The following is an 18508-nucleotide window of genomic DNA, read 5'->3' on the forward strand; positions in this document are numbered from 1 at the left end:
TTTCAGGAACTATATTTCTAAGGTGATAACTAGTCATCCTAAAACTGAAGCTTTAGGGCTTCCCTGGTGGCGCGGTGGTTGAGAGTCCGCCTGCCGACGCAGGGGACACGGGTTCGTGCCCCGATCCGGGAAGATCCCACATGCCGCGGAGCGGCTGGGCCCGTGAGCCATGGCCGCTGAGCCTGCGCGTCCGGAGCCTGTGCTCCGCAACGGGAGGGGCCACAACAGTGAGAGGCCCGCGTACCGCAAAAAAAAAAAAAAAAAAAAAAAAAAAACTGAAGCTTTAAAAAAACGCCTTTTTAAAATAGAAAATTGAGGAGAGGTGGATTTCAGAGCCGAACGACTGAATCACTCATTACTGCTCCTGTTCTTCTGAAAGCAAGGCCACAGCTCAGCGGCTCAGACCACATACGGGGGCCGCACCTGATGCTTGGCGACGGTGGGACCGACAGGAGGTATCTGGGCTCGGGCGACGCGGACGGCTTGGCCAGGATGGACTTGGGCACCGTCACGGAGGTTGGCACAGGCTTCGGGACGTCCTGTCGGGACTCCGCTGGGTGGGCGCCGTCTGGGCGGGCTGCCGAGGGAGCCGTGCCCGTGCTCGGCCCGCCTGGTGCAGTCCTGGGGTCTCGGCCGGACACCGTGACTGTGGTGAACACTCCGCCGCCCCCAGGGGCCGGGCAGGGGGTGCCTTCCAGGGTGGAGGGCTCGGGGTGGCCGTCCTCTGGAGGCACCGGGAGGGACCTTCCCTCCAAATGGGCGCGAGCAGCGCTTTCCAGGTCTGGCTCCGAGGCGTTTTCAGGCAGAGTTTCTGGTGCCGCATCACCGGCTGAGCTGAGAGCGGGCTCAGAGGCAGAGCTGTCATGCTTGGACTTTGAGTCCTCCTTCTTGGCAGAAGTTGACCACTTTTGCTTTTGTGGAGCTGGCTCATCTTCCGACGATGGAACCTGACCTGGAGAACAGAAGGAAGGCCTTCGTGAGAAATCCCACACGTTCGAGAGCAAAGCCTGCCCGTGGGTAGACAGACGATCACTGCTTTAAAACACCACCACTATAAAGGCAAGGGCTCACTTCCTAAGCCTGAAGAAACGATTCTAGCCTTTCCACTGTGTAACCTGGTTTGAATGCAGCTGTCCCGAGAAGGGTCTCCAGTCTCCCCCAAGATCTGCTCACCTGTGCAGATCTTACAATTCAGGTCAAAGAGGTGCGCCCGGTGCTGCCCGGTCGTGTCCTGCAGCATGCTGCCGACAAGGTCCAGCAGCGGTGCTGCACTCCTCTCGGGGGCCGCCCGCACCGATTCTTGCTGTTCCTAAAGCACAAGAAGCAGAGAAGGTCATTTCTCTTTCACCCCCTCTCCAAATTAGCAGCACCCACGGAAGAAACATCTCACGTGATTAAGAACCACTGAAAAAACAGAAAAAGGACTACTGAATACAAGTACTTGAGAAGCAATACAACTACACACACTTGTGTCAGCTCAGTGTCTTGCCCAGTAATTCAGGCACCTAACAACATCTGGAACGGGATCATCTTAGTCAATTCTCGTGAGCACTGGAAATCCTAAACGCTTACATCAGAATCTGACACTGGCGGAGAATCTTCCATATCGGGAAGAGTTTCCTGTTTAACGGTTGGCTTCTTAGTCTCATTATGCAATTTAGTTCTGGACTCCATCACCTAAGATGAAAAAGACAGACAAACGTGAAGACTTAGCCCTTCTTTCCCAAAGGGACTCTCTCATGCCAAAGGGCTATTAATTCACTCTGGGGTGGGGGCGGGGGGCGCTGGTGTCAGGCTTCTGGCACCCGCAGCCGCCTCTCCCGTCGGCACTCACAGGCTTTGACGATCTCTCTTTCCACATGGAAAGCTCTTTGGAGACAAGTTCTTCTGGCTTCATTCTCACAAGTTTTGCCAAAGAGATTTCTTCACGCAGAACACGATGGAAAAGCCCCTGTAAACAAACATCTCTTGTTCACTCGTTCCCTCTAAGAGGGCTTCCCTCTAAGAGGGCTGCCCTGGTGGCGCAGTGGTTGAGAGTCCGCCTGCCGATGCAGGGGACACTGGTTCGTGCCCCGGTCCGGGAAGATCCCACATGCCGCAGAGCGGCTGGGCCCGTGAGCCATGGCCACTGAGCCTGCGCGTCCGGAGCCTGTGCTCCGTAACGGGAGAGGCCACAACAGTGAGAGGCCCGTGTACCGCAAAAAAAAAAACAACAACAAAAAACAAAAAAAACCCTCTAAGATACTAGAGAGGATGTGGAGATGGGCAGCAAGGCAAGCCCCTGCCCCGCAGCAGGACGAGGGCCCGGAGCATCCCATCGATGCTCAGAGAACAAGGGCCCTGAGGTCGGGCAGCTGATCTCGAGTATCCCGCCGCACTGACCCTGCTACAAAGACCACTTCACAGAAAACACAATCGACTGAAGAAGGTACAGTGTTAGGGACAAAGGTAGAAGAAATCCCTTCTGCCAGGGGGTTAACAAGGCAAAATGGAAAGTCAGAGTATGTGCCCTGCTTCTAAACACAGGTAAGAGGTCAAGAGGCCGATCCAGACAGCGTGGGCCCCGGCAGGCACACAGGCGCGCGGGTGGCAAGAACCTCAGCGGGCGAGCGCCTGGCCCCACGGAAACAGCGTGCCACTCACCCACAGCTGCAGGGGGACCCACTGCCCTAACCCAGGCCTGGGCAGCACCTGGCCAGGACTGCCCCCTCTCCTGACGGTCGGACACACACCTGGTTTTTGGGGTCCTTGAGGTTGAACATGAGGCTGCGGTACTTGCTCTTGTACCGATTGTCTGTGACTCGGAACAAGTTAAACATCTCCTTCTCGATGTGCAGTGCAATTTTTCCTACTTCATTTTCTGTCATGATTAAGTCATCGCTGTCAGTGACTCTAGATGGAATGAAAAAAACCTCATGGTAACTGCTGCACTTACATGCCATGTGGGATCTCAGCTCCCCAACCAGGGATGGAACCCCAGTGCCCCCTGCAGTGGAAGCGCGGAGTCTTAACCACTGGACCACCAGGGAAGTCCCACATGTGACATTTTTCTTAAACAGCGGGGCCATCATGAAACAACCACCCTTTACGTGGAAAACTTTCCACTTTAACATATAAGAAACAAAGTGGAACAGCCCACCTTTTCCACAAGATCTCCTTCAAGGAGCGTCTTATGTTTTGCCGAATTTGAGAATTTGGCTGTGACGAAGCAGGGCTCGCGGGGCCCAGGCGTCCCGGGGCTGGAGAGGCCAGGGGAACCGAGGTGGGCCCAGGCTTCCTGGTGGCGCCCACCGAAGCAGCGGAGCTGGGAAACTTTCTGGAAGCAGACGTGGCAGCAACAGGTGCCAGCCCTGCCTGCTTGGCCGAGGGAGCGCTGCCCGAGGGGGAGGGGGCAGCCGAGAGCCACGGCCTCTTGGGGATGGTGCCCTTGAAACCCGTTGGCGTCTTTTTGATGGCCGGTTTGGCTGCTGCCGCGTTTGCAAAAGGAGGGGACTTCTTTGGAAGGAGATTTCTGGGCGAGGGTTGCTTGCCGCCCCCCGAGGAGCCTGGAGGAGCCGCCTTCTTCGGCACCACCGCCACCGCCACCTTGGCCTCTGCGCGTCTGTCCTCCTTCACGGCTGCAAAGGAGAGGAGCCCACTTAGTGAGGTAGGGGTGCAGGGGACCCCACACAGCACGTGCACCCGAAACCAGCAAAGCTAATAACCCGGCATCAGTGAGACAGATTTAAAGTAACTGTTAAATTCAGAAAAGGAGTGTAAAAAGGGCTACCAGCAACATTTATGATAGCGAATATACTTTGTTTCAGAGAGAAATGCTTTACTATTAAAACTTTGACTTCAACCGATAAACCAGTAAGCTATCAAAGGCCTGATTTAAACCATTAGCTTAGCTTGGAACTCGAAGGGCAAATTTTGCTGTATCAAGAGAAGGTATAGATTTCAAAGACCACTCTCATGGAGAGTCCCAGTGCAGTTTTTGGTGAACAGGAGCTTAGAAAATCTTTCCAGGGTGGATCAGACACATTCTCTTCGAATACATATCCAAGCCCCACCTCGGGGGCCCGTGGGGCACTGGAAGGACTAGCGAGAGTCCACCCTGGGGTTAGCGGCTCACAGGTGTTCACCATCCTCTTGGACAAAAGTCAACTGGACGTGGTGACATTAACAAAATATAGAATGTTGGCAGAAAACTGCAACATGGGGGGAGACCAGTTATTTTTACACTAGGAGCTGGGTGGCAGGAACGCCACCTGCTGTCATTCACACCCCTCTAGCTGCAGCTCGCTATTGGGTAAGACAGTAGGTTAGCACTTTCAACGCAAACAAGGATTACAGCCAAAAGCTAAAATGAGTCTTTGTGTCAGTACTTCACATGGACTGATTACACCTAATCCCGTATCAAACCATCAGAATTACAGTCAGAGGCAAGCAAGGAGATTCATCCTAAGACCAGTTCCTCAGTCTTAGGGGCGTGCGGCCCAGCAGAGGTACGTGGGGAGCCGTGACTGAGAGCAGGGGCGTGTTTCCAGATGGCCCCGCTCAGGCCCACCGCCCAGAACGTCTGGGACCCAGGGCAGAACGGGGTGGGGGTGGGGGCAGGCAGGTCCAGGGAGCAAGCCAGGAGAGCACAGGGACACCACCTAGGGCCACGTCACACCGGACCGACGGAGAAGCCGCCTCCCCAGGTGCAGGCTTTTCTCAAACTACCCACAGCGCAGTGAGCCCCTAGATTCTAAACGGGAGACTTCGAGATACTCTAGCAGCCTTCCAATTTTACGCAGGGCTTGAAGACCCACCAATTCCAGCCAGCTGCCGGTGCTTCTTGCAACTGTCCTAGTGAAGCAGGGAGAAAATCTGAACTCTGGGAAGAGAGGTGAGAGCCTGTCTACAAATAAGGCCTGACCCCACAAGAGCCCCCAAGGCGTTCACAGCCTACACCCCGCATGACCATCCTGGCAAAGGGCCAGAGTGCTGCCCTCAGGACTGCCTTCCTCCAGCACTGTCAGGCCAGTTCAGCCACAGGTGTTAAAAGTCCAGGGACCGCAAGATTTTTCCATTTCACAGTACAGGCGAAATTACCAAACTTTACAAAGTTTGCAACAGCGCTACACACATCCAAAACTTAGAACCATGTTAGAAGTACCTCATTGTCATCAAGCAACAACCCTGACTGCAAATCTATTTTCATCTCACAGAGCACCCCCCGACCTCATGTCCCCTTGTCCACTGTGTCCCAATCACTGGCCCCACATGTGCTGGCACCCCCGGGCTATGCTGTCCAGGCTTTCCCAAGACCACCCACTCCCTGCTGAGCAGCCCTTTCCCAAGACCACCCTGCTGGCTGTCACCCATGTCCCGTCAGCAAGTCACAGCTAACAAAGTAGGAACTGGGGACGTCACAGGAACTAAGACTAAGTACTATGATTCTACGTATATTATTTCATCAGCTCAAATCCATATTCCTAAGGCGCTACCATACCTCAGTACATGGAAACTTATCTTTACCAGCTCAGCCTTGGCTAACAGGGTCCACAGCACCTAATCTGGGCGGCGGGGGGGGGGGGGGGGGGGGGCGGGGGGGACGACTGCTAGAGCTTAGGTTAAATGAAATGGACAGCCCCTCTTCTTGGGGGAAGGAACGAGAGTGGAGTGGAGCAGGACGCGGTGCCAGCTGTGACTGCCAGCAGGGGATGAAGGAACCCGTCAGGATTAAAATCGAGTCCTAAGACCAGCTCAGTCACTGACTTTTTACAAACTTTGCTGAGATTTTAGTAGCACACTTTTAAACAACTGTAAAAAGCTGGCCTAAGGTGCTCCCAGAATCCTCAGTGAGGCACCCATGATGGGGCCTCAAACAAATCTTATCATGTGACATTTACATTGTTTCAAGTGACAATTCCTGTTGACTTCGAAAACATTCATTCCCTAAGATCAACGCTTCCACTGGTCTAACCGGTGTTTTCTCTCATTCAGGGAAAACAGAAGCCAGGAGCTTATTTTTAGGACATTCACAGTACAGGTGATTAAAGTGACCTGCTATCCAAGAGAGGTTAACAGTAAATGAACGTAATCTATTTAAAAAGCAGGGGATGGCTTTCCTTAACCATTATGCTGCTCTTCTATAAAATTAGCTGCTTCTGGCTTTTAAAAGTCAACTTTCATCATCCCTCACCTGCATCTCAGAGCGTAAGTAAGTATAATTACATAAGTAAAAAGTTGGTAAGATGTGGGAACCGGTGGACCCCAACAGCAAGTCAGCTCTATCCCTCTCCTACTTTGAGGAAAAATGCTCAAAACAGAAAACAGTTGCATCTGGTCCCACCGTCAGCTGGATGTGGGTTAGCTGCTTTTGGAATGGCAGTGACACCGTGTAGTGCCAAAGTGTCTGACAGTGACAGAAGCATTACTTCTGAGCAGAGCTAAAATCAGATTTGCAAATTCATCCAAATTCCCTTTTAACTGTATTATGTGTATACATTCACAGAAGAGCAAGGCGTAACCAACCAACCACGAAGCACCAGTTCTAGAACAGGAAAGCAGCACACCCCCATGGTAGAGTGGCTCCAGCAGTGGCAGGCCCCCAGTGCTGCCAGCTCGAGGCAGGGTGACCACCTGCCCATGTGCCGGACAGACGGCCTCCTGGGAGTGTACACCCAGTCTGGGCCATCCCGGGGTCTGCCTACGGGGAAAAGAGTGGCCCAAGCTCCAGGCCAGGTGCTGTCTTGGGGAGCAGATACAGGAGGAAAGGCTGGCCAGTGGCCATGCCACCGCCCCAGATGACGTCGTTTCTGCTGGGTCTGGCCATTGGTTTATACTGGAAACGAGTTGTTTGTGGTGAAGCCCGGTAGGAACCAGGCAGGCCGGTGCGCTCAGGGACCAGCAACAATCTAATTGGCTAACTTCCCAATAAGCATGAAACTGGGGGCCTTGCCACACGGCAAGGTGGGCCGTGGTGCTATGGCATCGCTGGCCACTGGGTGGCACTGGTGGGCCTCGGTGGGGACAGGAGGAGACGGGAGTGGAAGCTGTGTTACTCCGAGCAGCCAGTGCTGTGCAGAACGAGGAACCGGCGCCGGGCAGGAGCCCGAGTCGCACAGCATCGCACGGCCCCCGCCCAGTGACAGCCGTTGCCGGGGTGGCCCCTCACAGGGACCGGTGAGAAACCCTGAGGGACGGTCACTGCTTTATACCTTTTGTCCTGCCCCAAAGAGGTGCCAATTTACCCTAAAAATCCCCAGATATGAGACTTTCAGTCACACTGACACGATGGGGGGTAGGGGGAGAGACACTACTCAGTAGGATTGGCTGTAAATGCCAAAGAAATCAAAGAGCTTCTTATGTGACCAGGCGCCAAGCAAGCCCACGTGGTGCAGGTCGGAACGTCCCCTCCCGCCCCCCCCCCCATTCCCACAGGGCCCCAGATCCACCCAGGCTCAGTGGTGAGGCTGAGGCGAGGCAGCTACCGTCACAAGGCCCGGGCAGCGTAACGGGACCAGCCAGGGCTCAGAGGACACAGTGGAGCAGCACGGGCTGGGGGGGAGTGGGCTCTGCTCACTGTGACATCAGCTCTATTTTCAGCTCAGCCTGACACGTGTACGAAGACGTTTCTCATTCCAACTTTGTTTCTTGGCTGTCAAGGCGTTTCCTAGTGTGAAAATTCAAGTAGCGAGAGAGACATTTTGCTTTTGTGCCTTTGCTTAAATATCCTGCAGTGAATTATTCCTGGGGAATTAAAGTTGTTTACACAGAAACAGAGAGAATCCCCACTGAAGACTTGGGAGGCCTGATCTCCATCTCTGGGGCCCTCGCGCCAGCTGCTCTCCAGCGCTAAGGGGTCTGGATGTGGGTCCACAGCCAAACTGCCGTGATCTGGGGCTACACAAAGCTTGTCCAGGTTGACTTTTTTCTTACTGATGTGCAGTATCTGAGCGACTTACACCTCAAGAGAGGTGCACAGAACTGGCCATAACAAGCTTGCAAAAAACCAAGTACACCTCCGGAGGCAAAGGGACTTTTTCAGTTTCACAGATTTTGAAAACCAAAACCCAATTCATGTTGGACTGGTAATATATGGAAAAAATGGTCACATCATCCCTCAGCATGAACCACGAGAAGGAAACGGGGCCGAGGCTGTGTGTGAGGCAGGCGTTCCACTCTCCTGTCTACGCCAACTGGACTGGTGGGGACTGGCCGCCAGACCTGAGACTCAGCTGGAAGTAGAGCTGCTGCTTTCCCTCACTTCCAAAACCCGCCAACAGGCACTTTCACCACTCTGACAAGGTCCAACTTTAACCGTTATCTGTGCCTGCATCATCTGCTACTTCAAGCAACATGATGGGGCCGGGGGCGTGTTAAGACTCTGGGGCACAGAGCCCGCGGCACCTGCTGACCCCGGCGGGTTAAGCGGCCGTTACCTTTGTGCTCGTCTCGCTGACGCCTCCAGGTGCATGGCAACGCCCCGACCTTCGTTGACAGAAATCAAAGTGGAAACCCTTCTTATCGATCTTCCAGGTTTACTTCTTTAACTTTCAGAAGGTAAGACTATGACTACGTGCACGGTGACGTGCAACACGCAAAAAATCAAAAACATTACTTCACAGCTTCAAATATACCTGAGACTCCTACACCGTGTGGGAGGGTTTACAGCTGCATCTTCAAAAGAACCCTCGGGACTCGATGCCACCTAAGGGACTCTGCCGCGGGACCGCCTGTGAACAGTGCCACAGGAGAGGCAGAGCCCCAGAGGCCACATGAAGGCCAAAGGGCAGGTGAGGTGAGCAGGACCAATCCTGCTAGAAACTTCTACCCACCCCCACCCCCGCTAAAGCACAAGAACTAAGGGGGGCAGCCAGGATACATCTGAGGGTCTCTGTCAGAAAAAGTACATGTACATGCGAAACCTCCCCTGCACTAATTTTCTGAAGTTGGCTATTAAAAAAAAACTGTAAAAACTAAAACACTTAAAAATACGAGAGAATGTCAATGACCAAGAAAATTCCAGCTATTTGGATAACTTTAAAAACAGCTGTCAAGGTAAATCCTTATCAGGACAAGTTTGGTTCTCTCTCCAAATGGGGGGAGGAGATTGGTGAGATGTACAAGGCTGCTTTGTCCCCACCCACATTTTTTTGCCACTGAGGATCTGGAAGACACAGACAAAAACAGCTTGTGCAGCTGATAAAACATGCCTCTCCCACTGTTCCATTTCTACCAAACACCCCTGGGTCCCAGGCACCCCCCCCTGCCCCGCCCATCTATCTCACCATGGGGACTTGTCTTCTCTTACTACCTGTGAAGCATGCTCCCGGAACCCACACCAATCCCTGTGAAACCCGCGTCCCCAGATCCACTTCGCCATAGCACGGGGACCGGACATGTGGCACACGGGGACCACGGGGCAACGCTCGCATCGGGGCAGGACGCTAACACATCACTGGACCTGGGTGCACAGGTTCTGCAAGGGGTCCCCATTTCAATTCTCAAAGCTACATGAAACTGCAGAAATCTGATTTTCCAGTCAAACTTTGTTCAGGTCCCCAGAGTTTTAAGTCATCTCACGGCCATTTAGGGAGCCCCAAACATGGGGAAATGTGCCTACGCCTATCACAATTCCACTTCCAAACCCTAACAAACCAGGGACACTTTCGAAGAACGTTTTCAGCCCTCTTCGTGCCTGTGCCTGGACAGTAATGAGAGGCGATGGAGAGGAAATGAAGAGGAACCATGAGGAGGAGTAAGAAACAGTGACCTGGGGGGAAATAAAATGGCAATTGTTTCCATGAGTTACACTGTTTTTGTTTTCAGAAACTCTGAAAAATTAAAAAAAAAAAAAACTCATCAGAGAACAAGTACGTGTTAATCCCACCACCCTGAGGACCTGAAGATCTACTGACTGTCCCACTAGAGAAGCAGGTCAGAGCCTCTGTGTAGCAAGGTCTTGCCTGTGACCCTCATGAAGGGCTGCCTTGAACCCACAACCCAAGGCCAGCGCCGATGGCCTGGGAGAAGGGGGTGGGGGGCAGAGCACCTCCAGGGGCAGCACATTGGCTGCCCATGGATCTACCCAAGATGTGACCTGAATCCACGTCAACGTGGAAAATGCCCCCTTCCTAAGAGCTGTCCCAGCATCACCTGCACCCAGAAACATACCACACTCTGCAGCCAGGGATGCAGGCGGGGGCCCTGGTGGGGATGCAGGGTTCTGCTGAGTGTGTGCGAGGGGCCCCCTCCCATTGTGCCTGTGTGTGGGGACCCGGGGAAGGTCCACAGCCACTGCCACTGTCAAGTAATGGTTTGGGGAAGAGGCAGAGGCACAGCTGCTACTCACCGAGGCTGAAGTCGGGTGTTTACCAGTGACCTTTTACACTCCTCCCAATCATCTTTTGGGAAGATGACATTTCTGGGATAACAGAAAATGATCAGAAGCAACTAGCTCAAAAGTATGTCCCTTATGCAGGCTAGAAGCTGTGGCTATCCATCCATGTAGTTCTGAGACGTGAATGTGCTGCGAAGGTGATCAGTGAGGAGCTGATGTGCAGAGAGGGAGGGTGGGGCAGAGGGAAGAGAAACCCCGCCTGTGAGCAGAGCCACCACCTCCTGGGGGCAAGTCTCCCCGCCCCTCCACCCCAGTCTTCCCTCAAAAACCGGGAAGTCAGAACTGGGGATAAGTAAGCACCCACCCCTCCCGCCAACTTTCCTTTCTCACTGTGCGCCCTACATCTGACTCCACACTCGGAGCCTGGGGGCAGTCTCCCAATTCTGGTCAACAGAGATGGAAATTAACTGAATTGAAACCAATCACCCAGGGTTTTGTGGCTACACCTCGGTTTTCCTTTTATTCTGTCACGTGCCTATAACCAACTGAGAACGTTTAGCACAGGATTCCAACGTGACTGCTCCCCACCCCTTCCCAGCTGGGCGATGCTTATATTTAGGTCCATTCGTAACCCCTGTAGAGGCGCTACTGTGTAGAGGTGCTATAACTTGATGGGTATTTGCGACACGTTGTTAGCATGAAGTTCTTGGTTCAAACAACCTGAGGTGTATTGAGACTCATTTTAATACAGCAACTGGTTAACTCTATATTTAACCACTCACTCCAAAAATCCAAAAATAAATAAAATAAAATAGATAAATATGCATATATATACACACACAGTATTGCTTTGCAGTTTACTTGCAACTCCGTTTCTTAGGTCTTGGGTCATTTACATTCTCAAAATGCATCTAGTTATGCAGTTTTCTAGCCACACTACATCCATGAGGCCTCCCCTCAGGCCATTGGCCTAAACAGCCGGCTGAGAGGAGAAGCAGCGTGTGGCTATAACCCTGGAATTTGGGGCCATTTAACCTCTTGTGCTTTTAAAAAAGTTGCAAGAGTATAAATAAAAGAGAGCATAAATAAAAACTGAACACAAAATGACCTTAACCAAAGAATAAGATGTGCCCCAGAGCAATTTAAATTTCTAAAATTTAATTTTGGAGAATGAGCTGAAAAAATGAAGAAAGAGAAAAGATTCAAGCTGCATGATCTCATCTGGGATTGCAAAGGTCTGTCTGAACTTGAAGCCTGGGGTGGGATGACCCGGCAGTGCACGCCAAGACTCCTGGTCTGGGTGCTGCTCAGAGTGGAGACGCTGTGCTCACTTACCTTCAAGCACAGGAAGCAGGGTAAACGGCCTTCAAGACTGGCATGTGTGTTTATGTTGTGTGTAGTATGTGAATTGGACATAAAAAAAATTCCGGTTCCGTCAAAAATAATGTAACTCCTGAAACTCATGCTTCAGTTGAAAATCAGCCACAACACTACTGTGCTAATAGTAATAGGTTCCCACAATATACAAGGAAGTGAGCGTCACGTGTGCTGGGAGCAGACTGTGTGGAAAGGCCCCCGCGTGGAGAGCCCACGCGGTGACGGCGCTGTGGTGAACGTCTGGATGACGGCGGACCTTGAGTGCCAGGCAGCGCGCCCCCTTGTCAGATTCTGCCGAAGACACTACACATACTTACCAGAGACTGATAGTAAAGAAAAGCGATTAAAGACATCAATCATCAGAGGTGAGACATTCAGCAATGGGGCTCGTACAGCTTTTTGGAAACACTGACAAGAAGTCCCGACAGACTAAGGATGGGCACGCGGGGCTCAGGAGGCCTCCTGGACTTGGGAAAGGGCTTTGATCTCTGCAGGTGCAGCAGAAAACACGGCTAGAACTCCTAGCTCTGGCGAGGCCCGAGTGCACGGCCGTCCAGAAAGACCGGGAAGGGTCCAGAGCTCCCCCCGGGTGATACATACATTTATACAACAGTGGCGGCCAGGGGGCAGCAGTCTTTTCTGGCTTTACTGCATTGTAATTGTGGTCGCTGGCCCAGGACGGCGTGCTGCTCTCACAGGTCGGCTCCTTAGCGAGGACCTCACTCCTTGGAGGGACCACCGCCACCTTCTTTGCTGTGTTCTCCTTCTTGTCTGGAGCCAGTCTCTTGTGCACAGAAGAGATTTTAATGCCTGCCTGGATAATCAGTAAAGCCCCAATCATTAATGAGGTCAGAAATTAACCTTTGCTCATTTCACTCTGCAGTGAGGGTCACGACTCAATCAGCTCCTGGGCCATCCTAAGCCCAATACACTGCATCTGCTCAGCAGGGGGCTGGCTCCTCCCCCACATCCAGCAGGCCCGCATCAACATCCGAGCAATGAGAAGGTCCCTGACGGAATAACCCGTCATCCTAGCATCCTGATGAGGTGCTAGGCCGCCAGGATAACCGAGGGGCCATGGAGTGAGGCAGTGAAGCAAGGCGGAGAGCACGGAGGGCCGGGGCCCTGTGTGAGAATGCGCCCAAGTAACACTGACAGGCAGGAGCTGCAGACACAACAGCACGTGGAGAAAGGACAGGCGTCCAAACGACATCCCTGTACCCCACCAGGAACTCAGTGCGGCACCCCCAGAACCCACTTGCCACCCCGCTGCCTGCGCGTCAACTCCCCACACAGACTCCAACAGGGACCGCTCTCCTCCCGGCGGGGCTGGTGTGTGGGTGGAGAGCTATTCCATGCAGCAGCCGGTTCCCATGTTTCTATCAGTTAATCCCTCGGCTAGAGGAGGAGAAGGAAAACATGAGAACACGTGCCTATTTGTAATGCTGACGAGAACACTGGTGGGCAAGGCGGAGGGCAGTGTGAAGGCGCCTGCATCCCATCTGGGCCTGTGTGCCCTACACTCTCCAAATCAACCCACCGAGCCCGTAACCTCCAGACGCTTTTGGTTTCAACTACACAAATGGTTGGCCTCAGTCAACTCACCTGAACGCTACATTTCTGAAGAATGATTTTTTCCGGCTTTGTCTTGGGTTTCTCTTTAGGTTTTGGTTTCTGCTCTTTCCCTGCGCTCAGGAAGCGCATGGTGGCCGCGGCGTGTTTCAGGATACAGTCGCTGCTGCAGTAGACAGAGTCGGGCTGCGCCACGCTCGAGCACCCGGGGCCAATGCATCTGGCGGCACCAGGCGCCTCTACGACCTGCAGGGTCAGACGCGGCTTCAGTGTACTCACCCACTTGGGTGGGTGTGGCACTCTGTAACACAACTATTCATGGTACCGAGATTACTGCTTTTAATCGTGTATGAAAAAATTATGAATAAAAATGTACCTTTGTTTATTCAAAACACACAAATCTACCTCCCCTGAGTAAGGCCCTCAAGTTCTTAACTTCCCTTCATGCCACGCATGGAGGGCAGAACTCTGAGGGGACCCCGGCACTCGTGCTGCACACTTCTAACACAACGGGATCTCACACCACAAGTAGGTTCCTTTATCGGGCAAATGGGCAGGGATTTTACCAACGAAATTAAGATCCCAAGTGAGAGGACTGTGAGTTAGTCCAAAGGGTCCAACTTCATCAACTGAAAACCCTTAAAAGAGGAACTGAGCCTCCAGAAGAGAGAGGATTCCACTGCTGCCTCTGCTGAGAGGGCGCCCAGGCCTAGGCTCGGCGGGCAAGGTTGTGAGACGACACCCAGGACACCCAATTAAACGTGGGTCTCAGAAACAACAGATAACTTTTTGGTGTCACCATGCCACAAAAATTGCCCAGGACATATTTTACATGCTAAATCAAGTCAGAGCTTTTAGAAGTGGATCTTTCCCCAGCCGAGCCTCTGATGAGACCTCAGCCCCCACCGACACCTGGAGGGCAATCCTGTAAGACCCAGAGCAGAGGGGGCCCAGCTAAGCCAGGCCTGGATTTGAGCTAATAAATGTGTGTTGTTTAAGCTGCTAAACAAGTCTGTGGTTGCCTGCCGTGCAGTAGGAACCTGGTTCACTACAAGGGCTGAACACAGCTGTCCATGATCACTAGAGCATGTTTTGATGGTCGAGACTAATAACATACACGAACATACCCCTCAAATGTACTTGAGCAAAATCTTGTATCTCAAATTATGCACTTAATTGCTTTTTCTCCACAGAATCCAAGTTTTACTCAGAAAAATACTTTATGTGTAGTCTCAAACACATCAGCAATAACATGACATTTCCTACTGACTTACATTTCCATTAATTCTTCTTCCTTACCAGTTATCATCATACTTCCACTCGATGCCTCCTCATACCCCCATGACAGGTAAAATTTAAATGGTCCAGCCCTCAAGGCTACATCAGTGCAAGGGGGAGACGGCGGGGAGCTATGACACGGCCACCGCAAAGTCATCTGCATGCCCAACACTGGCTAGAGAACGGGCTGTGGGGGCGGCATGGGCCCCCAATTCAAGGAAGGCCTGGGGTGAGAACACGCTCTGAGTAGGACAATCATGAGAGCCTGAGACAGCTCTCAAGATGCACGGAAACCATGACAAAGAATCACGGCCCTTGGGCAGGAGAAATGAGTGAACAGAGCTGGGAAAGGGGAATATAGAGCTGCACAAGCACTGGGGAGTGGGAGACCACCATAACAGAGGGCGTGCCAGCCGCAGCTGAATTGTCACCCTGGGGAGCTGTGCGGTCACCACCGCTGGCCTTGGCATCTTGCTGCGAGGCAGGGACAAGACCACTGGTTCTCTCAAGGCGGTGACGGGTAATACAGGTGCACACGTGCCCCTGTGACTCAAAAATAATTTTGTTTGTTCACATATGCCCTTCAAACTCAGGATCCATTCATGAGAAAACCGAAGGGAAGACTTAAAAAAGTGAGTCCACTTATGGAAAATGTTAAGTCAGTAATAACAGCACAGGAGATAGATATGATTAACAAACATAGAGGAAGAATAGATAGGCCTGCCAGCCTTGAGCAGGTGCATGGACCTGGGAGCTCACAGAGCCCAGCCCCACGCACAATGCCACTCCTGGGAAAAGCTAACTTATCTCAGAAGACAAACGCTCCTGTCTTGATGTTTCTGCCAATGGCAGCTGAGGGCTCCACGGTCACCTCTACCGCTGACCTTGGGAGACAGGTACTTACGGGCTGGAATATCTTGAGTTTTTTCTTGCCACTTGGGTTTGCAGCTTTCTCAATTCTACCCTTAATTCCTTGGTCTTCACTCGATTTCTGCTCCACGGTTCCTATACTTGTACAGTCTGTGCCGTCGGCGTCTGCAGGTCTCGACCTCGAGTCCTGCGTGCCTGTGGTCTCAGAGCTGGGCTCGTCCTGCACTTGCAGGATGGTGCAGTTTGGGCAGATGTAATCCTCCCCGTTCCTTTCCAAGAGCCTCCCTCGAGCCTCAGAAATGCCCACACAGTCGCCATGAAACCATTCTTCACATCGGTCACAGCAAATCATAAACCTGGAATGATAAAATAAAGAATGGATTATTATTAGTATTAGGAATGGAAAGTGAGAGACCAACTCAATTTTAAACACAAGTCAAATTTCAACATTCTATTATGAAAAAAACAAAAATATTACAGAACCGTGGAGAGAACAGAATAAAGAGCATCCACGTGCCCTTCTCAATTTTACTAACATTCAATCAAATTTGCTTCATCTTTTCTTTGAGGGAAGCACTCTGCCCTTGACACCACAGTTCTTGTCCACAGAAGGGCAGCCATGCCCATACCCCCCCCACACCCCGAGCTGCCCCAATGTCCACACCACAGCCCAGTCTCAGCCGGTCTGGAGCAGCGTCACCCAGCGAGCTCTCTGGGACAGCAGATCCCCTCTGGTCCAGGCCGCCTTGTCCGTGGCTGGTGCGACGGAGGCAGCCAATGTCCCACGCCAGCCCCCACCTTGGTGGAGGGTGTGGCTCTTGGCAGTGCCCACCCACGCCGTTTTTGTTTTTGTTTTTGGACAATGACCTGTTCGTCTCTCCCAAGAGAACAAGTCCCTCATCCAGGCCACCCTGGGACTCTCTAAACTAAGACGAATGGAAAACGCTCTCTGGCACTTTCCACAGCTCGGGCTCCCCCCGGAAGCCTGGGCAGCCACTCCATCCTCCCATGACCCACCTGTTATTATGAGGCTGGCGGCACAGGCAGTACAGGGCGTTGGGGTCGTACACCTCACATTCGGGCTTGTGTCGGACTGCGTCTCCGGGTTCCTCTGCATTCCCCCCTGGGGCCACCCTCCCTTCCAGCTGGCTCTCTCTGTCCATTTTCGCCGCCTGAGACGCAGCCCCCAGGTCGGCCTCCGGCTCTTGCGGGACGGGCAGCGAGCCCTCCACTGCATCGCCTGCCTCAACGTCCATGGTCTCCACGGGGTCCTCCTTCCGAAGCTTCTTCCGCAGGCGGCTCTGGACGCCCTTGGGGGGCCTGTCCGTGGGCTCCTGCTCGCGCTTTCTCCGCAGGCGATTCTGGAGTTCTTTCAAAGTCAGCCCGTCACTGTCGCTATCGGAGGTGTCATCCTCGTCGCCACGCCCTCTGGCCTTTGCCGAGGAGGCCGTTCGTTCCTTAGCACCCGTGGAGCCAGACCTGGGACCGCTCTTCCCGTCCGAGGTGCTCTCCACGCTCCCCTCAGAGGCGCTCTCCGCATCTGTCACTGGACAGGACGCCGGCTCCGCCGAGTCCTCTAGGGACACGGGGGTGCCCCTCCGGCCCCGGCGCCGTACCGTGGTCAGGAACTCCTCCACCCGCTCGGTCCGCTTCGGCTGCCTTCCGCTGCGACGCAGCGACGGGCTCTGCTGCTGCCGGGGCAGCGGCTCCAGGGCATCCACCTCTGCATCCCCAGCGCCCTCGCGCTTGGCGATGGTGGTCCTCCGGAACCCCCACGTCTTCCTGAACTCTTTGCTGGTGGGCTTGATGGCCTTGGGCGCATCCTCACCACTCGGGTCACCCTTCTCGTCCATACCTAACGGGGAAATGCAATCAAACCACACCAGGCGTCAGCCAGGGCCGCGGTCCAGGACCAGGACAGGCACCCACCAGCCACGAGAGCGCACGAGAAAGGGCAACACCCGCACGGAGGAAACCCAGACACAGTGAATCGCAACAGTTCTCCACCTACAAAAACCGAAGGCGTTTCCTAAAGTGCGCTGAGAGGATTCAAGGGGGTTCTTGAAGAAAACTGTAACAGTTACGTATCTAGTGTTCAGTAGAAAAACACAGCTAGCAAACCAAATCTGTGAATTGGTCAACTGCTGAGGACGAGGATTTGTACAAGAGGTAGCAGGGAAAGAGGAAGCGAGCAGCAGTGCTGCCAGGACAGGACAGGGTGGCGGCTGCTTCGGGCTCTCCCGCACAGAGATGCGGGGCCCACCTGGCTCTGCCCGCAGAGCTCGGTGGACAAAGCGCTGTGCTGGCTCTGGGCCTAGTGCTTGGAAGCCCCAAGCTGCGTGTGAGACGTCTGACCACGCTGCTGGAGGGATCACGTGGAGATGGGGGATTCGGACCCTGAACCCTGCCCAGATTCCCGAGCCACGACTGTGTTGACACAAGATGGGCCCATTCAGCTCTGCGCGCAGGGTCTGCAGCAGCAGTCGATGGGGACACTGAGAAAATACGGAGCCACACAGCACCTTTGGTGTATATTTCTTCTCTCCTCTTTCTAACAGACTGTTTAAAGGGTCATGTTTGTGAAAACTTCACTCCTGTTTAAAATGAAAAAGCCTGAAAAAGATAGTATATACCTTGAGAATTTTTTCCCAAGCTGTGCAGGCTTCAATTACATTTAAATGCTAACGATGACTCAGGTTTTATGCCATGTTCCATTCCAGGGGAAGGACTAATACAGAATGAAAACCTTCAAACAGAAAATACACAAAATTAAAAATCACACACAATTGAATTCTCTTTTTGGTTCCCACTAAGTATTGTCACCTCCCATTTCCATGTCCAGGTCTGTAACTCCCCAACCCTGGGCCTAGGCCCACACTCTCCCAGGCCACTCGGAAGCTTGCAGGAGCTGTGACATCAGCACCTGTGCCACCAAGGACCACGCCACTGTCCTGGTCACCCAAGGCTTTCTGCAGGAAGGACTCTCCTCTACAAAATACAGTTCTCACCAGAGAGAATATAAAACGTCATCGTAAATGCACTAAAAAAACCACTCATGTAAAGATAAAGTAGTGCTCTGAATCAGATTCTTAACAC

General features: G+C 52.9%; 1 protein-coding gene across 1 annotated transcript in view; it reads right to left on the reverse strand.

Annotated features, from left to right (window-relative positions):
• The window catches only part of DIDO1 (death inducer-obliterator 1), a 29652-nt gene extending 12387 nt beyond the window's left edge, over positions 1–17265 (reverse strand). The window contains exons 1-10 of the mRNA XM_065893325.1: positions 16430–17265; positions 15447–15768; positions 13298–13510; positions 12293–12506; positions 3140–3617; positions 2733–2892; positions 1835–1951; positions 1573–1677; positions 1174–1309; positions 424–952 (exon numbers count right to left, since the gene is read on the reverse strand). Coding sequence (XP_065749397.1) covers positions 424–952; positions 1174–1309; positions 1573–1677; positions 1835–1951; positions 2733–2892; positions 3140–3617; positions 12293–12506; positions 13298–13510; positions 15447–15768; positions 16430–17265 — 3110 coding nt within the window. The remainder of the gene's footprint in view (positions 1–423; positions 953–1173; positions 1310–1572; positions 1678–1834; positions 1952–2732; positions 2893–3139; positions 3618–12292; positions 12507–13297; positions 13511–15446; positions 15769–16429) is intronic.
• Positions 17266–18508: the final 1243 nt, after the last annotated feature.

Source organism: Phocoena phocoena, chromosome 15 (genome assembly GCF_963924675.1).
Source record: "Phocoena phocoena chromosome 15, mPhoPho1.1, whole genome shotgun sequence".
Taxonomy (NCBI): Eukaryota; Metazoa; Chordata; class Mammalia; order Artiodactyla; family Phocoenidae; genus Phocoena; species Phocoena phocoena.